Here is a 13,488-nt window from a genome sequence, read left to right as displayed (position 1 = left end):
ACAGGAGTCAGTTAAAACAACATGGCGATGAGAGCAAGAACTTTGCCTCGTCTGTTCGGGTGACAAGAATTCGTAACCTTATGATTCATCAAACAATGAATTATTTCTAAAGTTCTGGAGTTAAAACAACAGGTATATGCACCATACATGTCATATATAATGTAAAAGGCTCCTCCATAAACAACAGAAATAACAGTTTCCCAATGATTTTGAGTTGAGTGTTCCTGTCATGAACATGGGCGGGGCATATGATTATTTGGGCTAATTGTGATCAAACCAAATTTGACTCATAGACATTATCAGCAGAGCATAACTTTCCAACATTCCTAATGTAGTGATTAATTGCTTAACACCATAATGACACGACGCTGACCTGTAGGCTAAACATGGTAATGAATAGTCAGGACCAGCCTAGTCTAGGGACATGATTTTTGGGTACAATGACATGCATTGGAGTCATCGAGCCTGACCACCAGATCCATTAGTTGCATAGGATGCCAGGAACCCATTCTAACCCATTGTTAGAAGTTTAGAATCACAAGCAACAACCTGTAAATAATAGTGTGATGTAAACTTGCTAACTACAAATTATCAGCATACCATTTGTGATTTATGGTTTTGTTATTACCTTCATATCATGGCACAATTTAGCTATATATAAAACATGCACCAGTGCAACCATTTATTGAAAAATGTAATCTAATATTTATGTCTACATGCACCAAGTGCATGTAAAATATTTACGACCATGACTCTTGTGAGAAGTCTCTACACAAACAACTTTGGGCAAGGGAGTGTCCAACAAGACCATGCAGTAACTGATAGTTGCCATACCAGAATCCAAAGAGTGTCAAGCTCCTGGGGTTAAACTTCCATTTTGATTCTAATGCGAAAAAGAACACTAAATATTTTAGCTTGTCTAAAACTTTTCATGCTAGTGACTGAAAGAAATTGCTATGTATATGTTGCCCAATTGTCTCCCTGAAAACAAGCCAGCAAAAAAGCTGCACTATTAAATTTTTAAAGTCTGTTCATTTTGATGTTATATTAATGACATCAATGGTCAATAAGCATGACCTAACTATATATTGCACACATTAATAGTATACCAAAAAATAAATTGTTGTACTTTTGTTCAATTCATCAATAGGTCATGTTCTTACAATATTTAAAAGTTACAGTTTGTCTTATTATATAAGATAAGATTCCTTTCATGCTATTTAGTTTTCAGTCAAACATAGATGTACATCTACTAAACAAATAAGTAACTTGACTTAAAATAAATTTCCCGAGACCACATAGCTTCTAGAAAATCTTACCAGTCCTTCTGTTGTATGTTATTTCCAACTTGAATTAAGATTGTTTAGTTTTTGTACTCAATAGCCATTATGGAGATTATGTATAACTAATTGACAGAAAAAATATGACCGTCCACAGTATGAGTAGTATTTGTATTTCAGCCTTCCTTCGTGAAAATAGCCCATCACGGATGGTGGGATTGGCTATTACTTGGAACTCTGTTGTGGTCATGTGTATCATCATGATCATGGTGTAAGATTCATTTGTCTAATGCAATTCTAGGATAGCCTGAACCTTCAACCATGTCAACTGGACTTGTCATGAACCAGTTCATATCTGGATTGAGGAATCGAAATGAAGAGGTCCGCATCAAGACTGCCAATGACCTCCACCATTTTGTCAGCACCGAGCTGCGTGAGATGCCGGTAGAGGAGCACACAACCTTCATGGATGAGTTCAACCATCATATCTTCGAGATGGTGTCTAGCACAGATCTGAATGAGAGGAAGGGTGGAATCTTAGCTATAGGTTCGTGATCAATGCAATTTCAGAGCGATCACACAATCTTTGGTTTCATTATTTATACCCATTTAGGGTAATTCAAGGTAGCAATTTGTATGTAAATAAGGCTAAAGAAACTCGTACTGACAATAGTGCTCGGAATGCTGAGCGTCAATGATACACTTAAAGAGTGATAATGGAAAGTCATAATTTTGTAATATTAATCTTATGCATGTTTGATTAATGGAGCCAACTAAACATGTTTGTGATGCCTAATGGTAACAGTAACAGTGAACAGGGTGATAATATGGTAATAAATACTTTTTGAATTTTTCTTGATTGTACATGTTAAAAGGAGACACAGGGACTAAGACTGCTGTGTAGAGTTGCATCCTTAGGCACACGAGAAAGATTTGATTGTGTTTTTGAATCTTGGTTTGTGTGATATATCTGGAATACTGTTGAAAGTGGCATTAGACCCAATTCAGTCACTCACCATGTTGAAAGGGAAAAAATAATGTAGGCAAACAAGCTCTGTGAGATCTGATCAACATGATAGGAATATGATGTAAACAACATGATAGTTTGGGAATACTTCATCTGGAGGCTATATATTATCCTTGTTTTTTTGTTTTTTTCAGTGAGCCTGATTGGCGTGGATGTTGGTAATACATCAACAAGAATGAGTAGATTTGCAAACTATCTGCGCAATTTGCTGCCATCAAATGATGTTGTCGTGATGGAAATGGCAGCCAAGGCTGTTGGTATTCTGGCACTTGCATCTGGCACATACGCTGCAGAGTACGTTGAGTTTGAGGTGAAGCGAGCACTAGAATGGCTGACAGGAGACAGGATTGAAGGGAGGAGGCAAGCTGCGGTAGGTGGAGATTGTACAGTATGTTCAGATGTCATAAATCCCTTCATATATATATAGCATGGATGTAAAATTGGGGACAATGAATAACAATCGTGATAAAATGAACTATTATTTGGATTTAATATTATAGCACATTGAGAAAGCCTAGTAGTTACAGCATTCACACTTCATGCCAAAGACTTGGGTTTGAATCCCCATACCGACACAGTTTGGGACCACTTTTTGTGTCCCTTGCCTTGATATTGTTCTCATATTGGCACGGTGAGTTACATGTGCCACTAGCAGGATGTACAGGAAGTTACACGCTGAATGGGCTTGTACACCAGGTGATTAAGTGTCGAGGGGTGAACGGGAATGTCCAGTTTGTAAAATCACATACACCCATACATCTTCCCGAGGCAAGGGAGTTAACTGACTATAAAAGTCCAGTTTCCATGTGAACATTGTAGACTTGTTGTGTGAGCATGGAGTTTTATTGTTATTGTCATTAAATAATATATCACATGACTAACCAAGTTTCCGGGTCCTACCCAGTACCCACCAACTTACCCATCTCTGCCCTAGCGTCGAGATGTCTCTGAAGGCTGGCTAACCATCTTGTATGGGGTTTTACAAGACAGTGACTGGCCAATCAGATATCTGCATTTTATTAGAGTAGTTTATTACATCTCAAATTACTGGTTCTGAATTCCTGAATCATAAAGTATTATTTTGTTGTGTTGAATTACTTAGCCTGCTTAAAACAGTTTTTCCAACTTATTTTTCAGGTCCTTGTGCTGAAAGAGCTTGCTGATAACACACCCACATTTTTCTTCCAACAAGTTCAACAGTTTTTTGACTCAGTTTTCAATGCTATCAGAGATGTGAAGGTAAGCCAGGGATTCTATGCACCCACAACTGTCTCGTCTTGTTGACATATATTTAGTCGGCTTGGTCATGTAAGGTGTCCGACCACAGATGAGAATAGTCCATGGTTCAAGTCACATCACGAGACTCAGGCATTTTATGGCCTCTTCCTAAAATGCAGTTTGTGTTTTATAATATCCAGGAAGCTGCGAATCCACTGACTATTGATTGGACTAATGTCGAGTGTCGTGACATTAACCCCAGTCAACATGGTCAGTAGATTAGTGTGCACTCAAATGACCTTTTCAGCTTCCTTGGGAGTATAAAACTGCATGTTAGGTGCTATATAATTTTTTCATTTGCATTACCATTTCATCCAACCAGGTACCGTATATCGCTGTGTATAAGGCGACCCCACGTATAAGACGACCCCCCTGTACACGCCTTAAAAAACAACCCCAAATCCTATACTCCGTGTATAAGGCGACCGGGAATGAAACACATCACAAGTCTGACTGATATAGAAGATTTAACGTGCGCTTTCCGACTGTAGCGTATTTCGCACACGGACATCACAAGTTAGTTAGTTAGTTACTTTGGAGATTTAACGTGCGCTTTCCGACTGATGCGTATTTCGCACACATCACAAGTGCGCACACAAACCTTATATATGCAATAAAAATATGTTTATCTTGCGTTGTTTTTTTTCTACAATGATAGGTCGCGTGTGTAACTCCAGCACACGTCGCCATTTTGTGTTTACACGGTACGACACCAAATTGGTGCCCGTAAAATAAAATTCATTTATGAAGTAATAACATATAAGAGACAATGGTGAGTAATTTAATCGCCAATTAACTATGTTGTAACTAACTAGGCTTATGTTTGCTTCACATTCAGCGTGTATATTCCACAATCACTTGTACACACCATCTCCAACACTTGTTAATACAACTGTAAAAACAGCGGGAATTGATTTCAGCTTCACCGGTTATCACATGTTAGGTCACATGTGCAATATGCAAATGCTTACCGGTACTTCCGGCTCTCTGCTCACGGATGTTGATTGTTTTACCGTGTGAGGTGGTTTGACAATCTGCATCGAGGCGAGGGTCATTTCAACTTTATTTGCAGAAATTATTAAACTTTATTCAAGGAAAAGAGATACAAATCATGTTTATGTATGGAAATAGTTATTGGAACAGTTATTTAGGACGAAATGCGAAGTTTTATTGTCAAATGCTGGGCTGGCTATCGGACGCCGGTTGACATCGCCAGTGGAAAAAAATGTGAGATCTTTGACTCCGTGTATAAGGCGACCCCCCTTCTTAGCCCCCTCATTTTAGGTATGAAAAACTCGCCTTATACACAGCGATATACGGTACCCATTCACTGAGTGATCAGATGATGTTCATCATGATAAATTATTAAACTTATCCTTTCACACACTATGCATTTCTTCCTTCTTCTTTCGATCCTTATGTGGAAACATGCTTGGACAAAGTTTCCAGCCTCTAAAAACATTTCTTCCAAACACATCCCAGCATCACCATGGTCACCACCAAAACAAATAGGTCACGCACTGTAATGATGAGAGCTTCCTTGCAATTGTTTCAACATGTACAATATTTTCGATCCACATGATCTTTGTTGTGACTGTCACAGCCTTTCCAAACTGGACCATAGATGTTTTCAATGCTCCCAACTCTGAGGAAGCTCCCAGTGTTCCCCCTGCTCCTCCACGTGAGGTTCAAGTTCTCAACGAAAGACTGCCCCATCACAAGACACAGTCACTCCCAAGATAACATCGGCGGTTTCCACTTCACCTTGGGTAGAACGTGCATGTTTGCCTTCTACTCCAACTTGAAGAAAAATCCAGGATTGATCACGCACCTCGAATAAGGATCGTCGTCGTTTATCGAAAAAATGCTGTTTGAGGGACAATATTTGGGGAATTGCCTTTCTAGGGATCTACCATTTGTGGGATAGACATTCCAGGTCTACGGATCAACATTAACGGGATGAACACTCAAGGGATGGATGTCTTAGAGATCGACATTCTCAGGATCAACGTTCCACAGAATGACCTAACGACAAGACGATTGATTAGTCACAGAACGCTCCATCTTGACAGGATTTCCACCCTTCTGAGGATGATTACTGCACCGATTCAGCAGATCAAACATTGGGACGGAATCCCTCTCCTTCTACTAACCATTCAGATTACCATTGACGCCAGGATAGTTCACGTTCCTTCGATTTAGACTCACAGCGACGTAAGTGTCTGCAGTTATCCGTGGATCACCATTGACACAACAATTACGGAGAGCATCATGACAGCTGGGATGGATACCCTCCTCCCAGGGATTAATATCATCACATGCACATCTACCCTTATCTGGCCATTATGCTGATCAACATCATTATCTGCTGTACCCCCACTACAGATTTCGTTTTACGCCTCCACGGGATTGACCTACGGATCAACATTGATACGCTCATGGACATCGACCCTCTTCTACTAATCGCAGCTTCTCTACTGTTGACACTTGTTCAGATCGACAATCCCTCAGTACAGGGAACCCTCCATCTGCCTACCTCCTGGGATCATCGGTACCAGACTAACCTTTCGTCTTCTGCCTTCCAACTACGTACAGGTCAACTGATATTGCCTTTTGGGGACGCCACGACTCTCCTCATTAACTCCCTCTCAGGTCGCTCATTCTGGCAAGCAGGGAAACTTTGTTCAAGCATGTTTTCACTAAAGGATCGAAAGAAGAAGGAAGAAATGCATAGTGTGAGATAGGATAAGTATATAAATATGCAATTTAATGAAAATATACAATTTATAACTTTCTTTAAAAACAAATCCATACATTTTATGTTCTTATGATGGTAGGAAAAATATGCTTATCGTTTTAGTATCTTTCACATCATGGATGAAGATTTTTCTGATTCTGATTTTATTACTATTAATGTCACAATGTCTAATTTTGTAGCCATCAATACGAGAGGGTGCTGTGGCAGCACTGAGAGCAGCCTTGACCGTGACCTCTCAGAGGGAGACCAAGGATTCTCAGAGGTCACAGTGGTACAGGGTGAGACAATATTACAACGACCTTTCCCTTGTTCATATAGAATACAGGTTTTGTTTTTTTTATAATCAGATAATTGGAGATGTTGGGCTACGTAGGGTAGAGAATGTAAGACAACATTGTACTTTTCTGTTTCAGCAATGCTTTGACGAGACCCAGAAGCCATTTGACGAGACCCAGATGCGGGAGAAGAAGATGACCCGGGAGGACTGGACGCACGGCTCGCTGCTGATCATCAATGAACTTCTCAGATGCAGCAATGTGGAGGGAGAGGTACTTCTCACTGAAAATCAATGAAAATGTGTTTTTTGTTCCCAGTCATAATCTTGTACTTTTGGGGTTTAATCCCTTGAATCATGACAAAATGAAAGTCATCTGTATTAATGTTGTCAGTGTTAAAGTATAACTTCTTTGAAATTGACTTCCAGTTGACAATTATCGTATCTTTATGGTTTTGTAATTCCAGAGACAGAGAATGGAGATGGAAGAAATCACGGATCAGCAGAACCTCCATGACAAGACAGTAAAGGTAAACACGAGGGATGTGTACCAGGCTTTTGTATTTCTACTCTAAAAATACAATTGGAAGAACTAAATCTTGAAATGGAAAAACCACAATTATTACTAACTGATGATTATGTGTAAAATTTCCATGTTTGAATGGCCGGGGGGGGGGGGGGGGGTTGCTTACTAGTTATAGCTTCAGTTTGTCCATCTGAAGTCCTGGGTTCGATTCCCCGCAAGGGTACAATCTGAGAAGCCCATTCTGGTGTCCCTGTCGTGATATTGCTGGAATATTGCTTAAAGCATGCTCACTCAACTTCTGACTTTGGTATTTAGTTTTTCCAAAGTAGTTCGAAGAAAACATATTACTCTTTCAATTGTACCATGCAAATATTTCAGTACTAGTAGCAATAACCTTGCCTTCTTTGAAAATATTTCATAAGGTTACCAATGGAAATGTTGTAGCAAGAATCAGTTCCATTTTGAAGTAGTGTTGGAGATAATATCACTTGCTATCACCAGGAGCTGTCTTCAAAGTCCAAACCCCAAGGCAGCATCTCCGCACTTCAGCAGCTGCAGCAGAAGATGTCGCCCCTGATGATATTTGGTCTTGGAGGTCGTCCAGCTCAGCAGAAGCCGACATTCTTCGAGAGTCATACATGCAAGGATCTGATGTCTGCAAACTTTGATAATGTTCGTACACACTTTGATTACCTTCATTTTATGTTATTGATTCTCTTTGGCAAGCGATCTATCCTAGAAGATAATGTCGCAATGAAATTGCATCACAAGGCTTTGCGGACCATCTATAATGGGTTTTTCAGATTAAAAACAATGATTTTATCTTATCCTGACTCATACTTATTGCTTATCTCTCTCTCTTCCGAATAGGTAGTGGAAACGTCCTGTGCTGTTCCCTAAAGAACAGAGAAAACAGCTCACCCAAACGCACCCTCACTCGGCGCATGCGCACCGGAACCATGTGACAAAGCCCAGTAACTCATCACTCTCTCTTTTTCGCGCCATCTTGGCAGCTGGAAATTTTTTCTGTGCATCGTAATCCAAGCTTTCCTTAAAAATTCACCCTTTTAACAAATTTTTTGCTTGGATTATCTTCTGTGGTATTATATACATCATATCTAACGATTATTTTATATATTTGGCATTAGAATTTTTCGTTATTTGGACTTAAAGACAGCCCCGTTTGAGTTATGAAAACATGTAACCGATGTAAATTACGTGTTTCAGATTCGGACCCTCATCCAACCTGTACCAGCTGCACAGTACAGAACTGCACTGCAGAGAATAGATGCAAATTCTGCGCCCCCTTGGGGAAGGAAGAATTTAGTAATTATCTTTGTGCAGTGCAGAGGAAAAAGATGGATCGAAAACGACGTGAGTCATCACGCTCGTTGTCATCCAGGGAGACGGCAAGAAGTAAGAAGAGGCGAGAATCTACGCCCTGCCCTTCGTCAGAGGAATTCGAATTTGATATTATTCAAGTAACTCCCGCTGAAGATGATGCAGTGCCCCCCCATCTTACTTCCTCGTCTACCAGTAAGAAGTCTGGAGGGTCTAGGAATAAACCTACTGAAAGTTTCAGTCAGGCGATCAATCTGCAACAATTAGCTAAGAAAAAGAGTGCTGCATCATCTACTTTGAAGCCGTCTTCCCCTAGGAGAGAGCATGTTTTTGCAGAGGTTATTACCTCAACAAAACCACAGACTTCGTCCGTAGTCACGAAGGGGATTTCAAGAAAATCAGCTGTTTCTTCTAGCCAGAAGAAAGCCTGCGCGCAGACAATTACGTCTGCACAACCCCAGAGGCTCGCGCAGCCCGCAGTGTCATCCAATCAGGCTACAAATACAGCCGATATAAACCTCAATCAGCCTCAGACCTTCACGCAGATACCGGCCTTCGCGCAGCCCAACACAACAATTATGCAATCCCCTACCTTCGCGCAGGCTATTAATCAACAAGAGTATACACAGACGCCAGCGTTCGCGCAGGCTCCCGCCTTCGCGCAGCCTTCAACGTTTACACTGCCAACTACCTTCACGCAGCCTACCTTTTTTACACAAGGTACTTTGCCAACGCCTGCTATTAACACAGATATGATAGCAAATATCACTCAGCAAGTTGTAATGGCTATGCAACAACAAATGTGTAAACAACCTGGCACGCAGTCGACTACCTCTTCACACAATAGCTCGCAGATGTCGCAGCCTTCATTTACGGCTCCGAATCCTAACGCCTCCTATCTTCTGCGAGAGGAGGATGTGTTCTAGCCCCCTCAAGATGACGACACATCGGGGGAAAATTACCCTTCAATTTATGAGGATCATGAATTATTGGCGTGGATTACAGATAGACTACCGATATCATCACCGTCAAGAAATTCTTCTCCCACTGATACATACTGTATCAAAGGGGACGATATAGACACACTAACCATCCCACCGATAAAACCAATCTCCAACATTGCAGAGAATCTTAATGTTTCTTTTGCGAAAGCCACGAAATCACAAGGACTTCCAACACCGAGCTTTAATTTTAAGAAATTCCCCATACACGCCATGTCGCAATTTCTTCGCTCACCGGAGATTGATGAGGATTACTCACTTATGTCAGACTCCAAAAGTAAAGCCTATCGCATTGAGGATAAGAAAATTGCACAACTTGATACGACTACAAGACATGCATTCTTTGGACTAGCGATGTCACGCGCTATGAATGAAGCTATGATCTATGAATTAAAAGAGCCTCAGAACGACCGTGAAAGAATGTTACTTTCAGCGCTCGTCAATCAAAAGAAAAATCAAGAAATTATTTCTGATCATATGAGCTCAGTGTCGGCAGGTTTAACACTACTACGACGACAAGGTCTTATAAATAATTCTAATTGGTCAGATACCTATACCAAAGAATTATTAAGACAACCCTGGGAGGCCCCAACCATTTTTAATGGTAACATACGGAAAATCAACAAAGAAGTGCTTCAAGACTCCAAAGATCATATGCTGATCAAGTCAGTTCAGACTATGAATTCTATGTATCGTCAATCCATGCAGAAAACCCATTTCAAAAGCCGTTTCACGGGCATTCAAAAAGCTAAAGAGAAACGCTCGTACAACTACAGAGCCGGGAAATCATCTGCCTTTCGCAAGTCACATGACACGTCACGTGATGCCGGTCGCGACCGCGGATCGAGGGGATCCCGCAATTACCGGTGAAGATGGGCTGATGAACGACTGGGAACTTCCCCCCCCAGCCGTTTATGTACAGCATTCCCCAGTAGGCGGAAGATTGGCAAGATTTTGGATGAATTGGGACATTCTAGGAGACGAATTTGTTCCAACATTCTAAGAAAAGGCTACGCTCCGACTTTAGTCAAGAAACCCCCGTTATCTCGCAAGCCACCGGAAATCAAATCCGAAAGAACTTTTGCCGAAGTTGACCGAAGCAATCAATTCACTTCTCAACAAGGGCGCAGTCGAAAAAATTCAACCAGAATTACTAACGCCAGGTTTCTACTCACCGATCTTTCTGGTTCCCAAGAAGAATTCAAACGAAAAGTTTCGTTTGATTTACAACATGAGGAAATTCAACAAGAAATACCTCCCAGAACCGGAGAAGTTCAGAATGATCCATTTACCACAACTAAAGCAGATGATAAGACAGCACGACTTTCTCGCAAGCATCGATCTACAGGATGCTTACCTACACATTCCCATAAAACGGACTTTCAGGAAATATTTACGTTTCCTCTTCAAAGGACAACATTACCAGTGGGCGGTCCTGTCCTTTGGAATTTGCACGGCCCCGTGGCTATTTACACGAGTGACCAAACCAATTGTGTCATTTCTTCGCAACAAGGGAATTCGTTGTGCTTTTTACCTAGACGACGGGATACAAGCCCATCAATCAACAGAGGTACTCAGACTACAACTGAATTTCACCCTGAAATTATTAACACAACTGGGTTGGTTAATAAATTTTCAGAAGTCCGATCTACAACCATCTCAGGACCTCAAATTTCTGGGGATCAGATTTCTAACCAATCAGAACCTAATAATGGTACCAGAAGATTGGTGGATAAAAATCAAGACTTGTTTGCCAACAGCAATTTACAAGAAAATCTCAGTCAACGAATGGCAAGTGATATTAGGCTTACTCACGTCAGCCCAAGCATGGACGGTCCGAGGCAGACTACACTTACACCCTATTCAGAGATTTCTAAATCCATACCTAGAGTATCAGGATTTAAAACTGCAACTACCACAAACTTTGAGGAAACACCTCTTATGGTGGACAGTGAAATCGAACGTTTGCGCAGGAACTTGTTTAAACGAGCCGGATTACAACAACCACTAATTCGTGGACACCTCACTTCAAGGTTGGGGAGCTCACTTCAACGGAGAAGTAACAGCAGACCTATGGTTAGAAGCAGAAAAGCTCTACCACATCAATTATCTGGAATACGAGGCAGTAATCCGTGCAATATTTCACTGGGCCCCACAGTTAAGAAACCAACGTCTGATGATCAGAACAGACAATTCAACTGTGGCATACAATATAAACCTTCAAGGCACGACAAAATCGGAGACCCTCCTGAAGTTGACATTTCAACTTTACGAGCTAGTAGACAATCTGAACTTAACAATAAAGGCAAGACATATACCAGGAGTGGCAAATGTCTTAGCAGACGCCTTATCCAGGCCAGCCAAATCATCACCGACAGAATGGAAGCTACACCCAGAAGCATTCCAACTGGCTGTAAAAGAGAAAGGTTGCCCACTGATAGACCTATTTGCAACCAGATTCAACAATCAGATAACAACGTTTGTATCACCAGTGCCAGACCCACTAGCTTGGTCAGTCGATGCTCTGTCAATAACATGGGAGGGACTAAATGCGTACGCGTTTCCTCCACCAGCCGTGATACCACAGATATTACAAAAGATGCTAGACACGAGCAGCCTACAACTGCTTTTGGTAGCGCCTTACTGGCCGGCGAGAACGTGGTTTCCAGATCTCGTCGAACTAGCAGGGAATCCAATGTTAAAACTTCCAAACTGGCCAAATCTACTGCTACATCCTCACTCCAATCAGGTCCATCCAAGACCAGATCTTTACGAACTTCAGGTATGGAGCATATCAAGAGCAGTCTCGTTAAAAGAGGATATTCCATAAGAGCAGCTAAGGCAGTCTCCTTAGCACTTCGTAGATCAACGAGGAATCTCTATGATGATAAATGGAAAAGTTTTGACCAGTTTGCAACATCCAAGGGTTTTTCTGCAGCCAAAGCTACTATACCACAAGTAGCAGATTACCTATGTCACTTACGAAGTACAAGGAATCTTAAAGGTTCGACACTGGGCATTTATTTGGCCGCTATCAGTTCTGTACTGACAATGGCTAACAGGATAAAACTTTAGTAACTAAAGTTCCCAAGCTGATAGCCCTACTCAGATCCTTCAGACTTGAGGACCAACAGAAAAGATTTAGAGCCCCAGCATGGGACCTAAATATAGTGCTACAACACCTAACCAGTGATGCGAACCGCTCCAACAGGCCAACTTTGAACACCTGACGCAGAAAACCCTATTTCTTCTGGCATTAGCTACGGCAGCCAGAATGTCTGAAATCCACGCGATAGACTTCAATCGCATCACATTTGACAGTGGTAACAACTCATCAGCGTACCTTGGCTTAAGATGGTACTTTATTGCAAAGAACCAGTTACCAGGCCAACCAGACAGACAATTCCACATTCCGGCTCTTTCCTCCGTCCTTGGTGCAGAGGATACAGAGGATTTATCACTATGCCCAGTCAGAGCCTTAAGATTATACCTACAAAAGTCTAAACCTAGAAGACAAGGTTTTAAGAGACTATTTATTCCTTTATTAAGGAATACACACACAGAGGTATCCAGAACAACTATCTCATTTTGGATGAGAGCTGTTATTCTCAGAGCATACAGAGCAGCGGGATTGGACCCCCCTTCAGCCTCCAACCCGCACGAAGTAAGAGCCTTAGCCTCAACTTTGGCACTTCACGGCAACTGCTCCATAACAACTATTATGGAAGGCTGTTTCTGGAAATCAGATACAGTTTTCGCCAATCACTACCTCAGAGACCTTGCTACAGAAGACTTAGCTGGTATTCACCAATTCAGACCATTAGTTGTTGCACAACAACTCACGAATCCTACCAGACGACATTAGAAGATCACACTCACCCAATATCACGTAGACTTGTTGACGTCAGGTTACTGTTCCATAACCAACGACTGAGAGTCCATGCCCCCTGTTTTACTATGTAATTCAGCACATGAGTGAGAAATGATTGTGTTAAGATTATTG

At 41.4% G+C, this 13,488-nt stretch overlaps 1 protein-coding gene across 3 annotated transcripts in view; it reads left to right on the top strand.

The window, feature by feature from the left end:
* Positions 1 to 4: 4 nt before the first annotated feature.
* The window catches only part of LOC124110769 (serine/threonine-protein kinase mTOR-like), a 115,206-nt gene continuing 101,722 nt past the window's right edge, over positions 5 to 13,488 (top strand). For all 3 annotated transcript variants that reach the window (XR_007220412.1, XM_048394351.1, XM_048394352.1), the window contains exons 1-8: positions 5 to 132; positions 1,582 to 1,827; positions 2,442 to 2,677; positions 3,445 to 3,546; positions 6,523 to 6,621; positions 6,757 to 6,891; positions 7,085 to 7,147; positions 7,645 to 7,815. Coding sequence is in view for 2 of the 3 variants with exons in the window: in XM_048394351.1 (XP_048250308.1) it covers positions 1,602 to 1,827; positions 2,442 to 2,677; positions 3,445 to 3,546; positions 6,523 to 6,621; positions 6,757 to 6,891; positions 7,085 to 7,147; positions 7,645 to 7,815 (1,032 nt within the window). In the remaining variant the exon portion in view is untranslated. The remainder of the gene's footprint in view (positions 133 to 1,581; positions 1,828 to 2,441; positions 2,678 to 3,444; positions 3,547 to 6,522; positions 6,622 to 6,756; positions 6,892 to 7,084; positions 7,148 to 7,644; positions 7,816 to 13,488) is intronic.

The sequence above is a fragment of the Haliotis rufescens genome, unplaced genomic scaffold (assembly GCF_023055435.1).
Source record: "Haliotis rufescens isolate VD_foot unplaced genomic scaffold, xgHalRufe1.0.p SCAF_13, whole genome shotgun sequence".
Taxonomy (NCBI): domain Eukaryota; kingdom Metazoa; phylum Mollusca; class Gastropoda; order Lepetellida; family Haliotidae; genus Haliotis; species Haliotis rufescens.
This window is presented reverse-complemented; position numbering and strand designations above follow the sequence as displayed.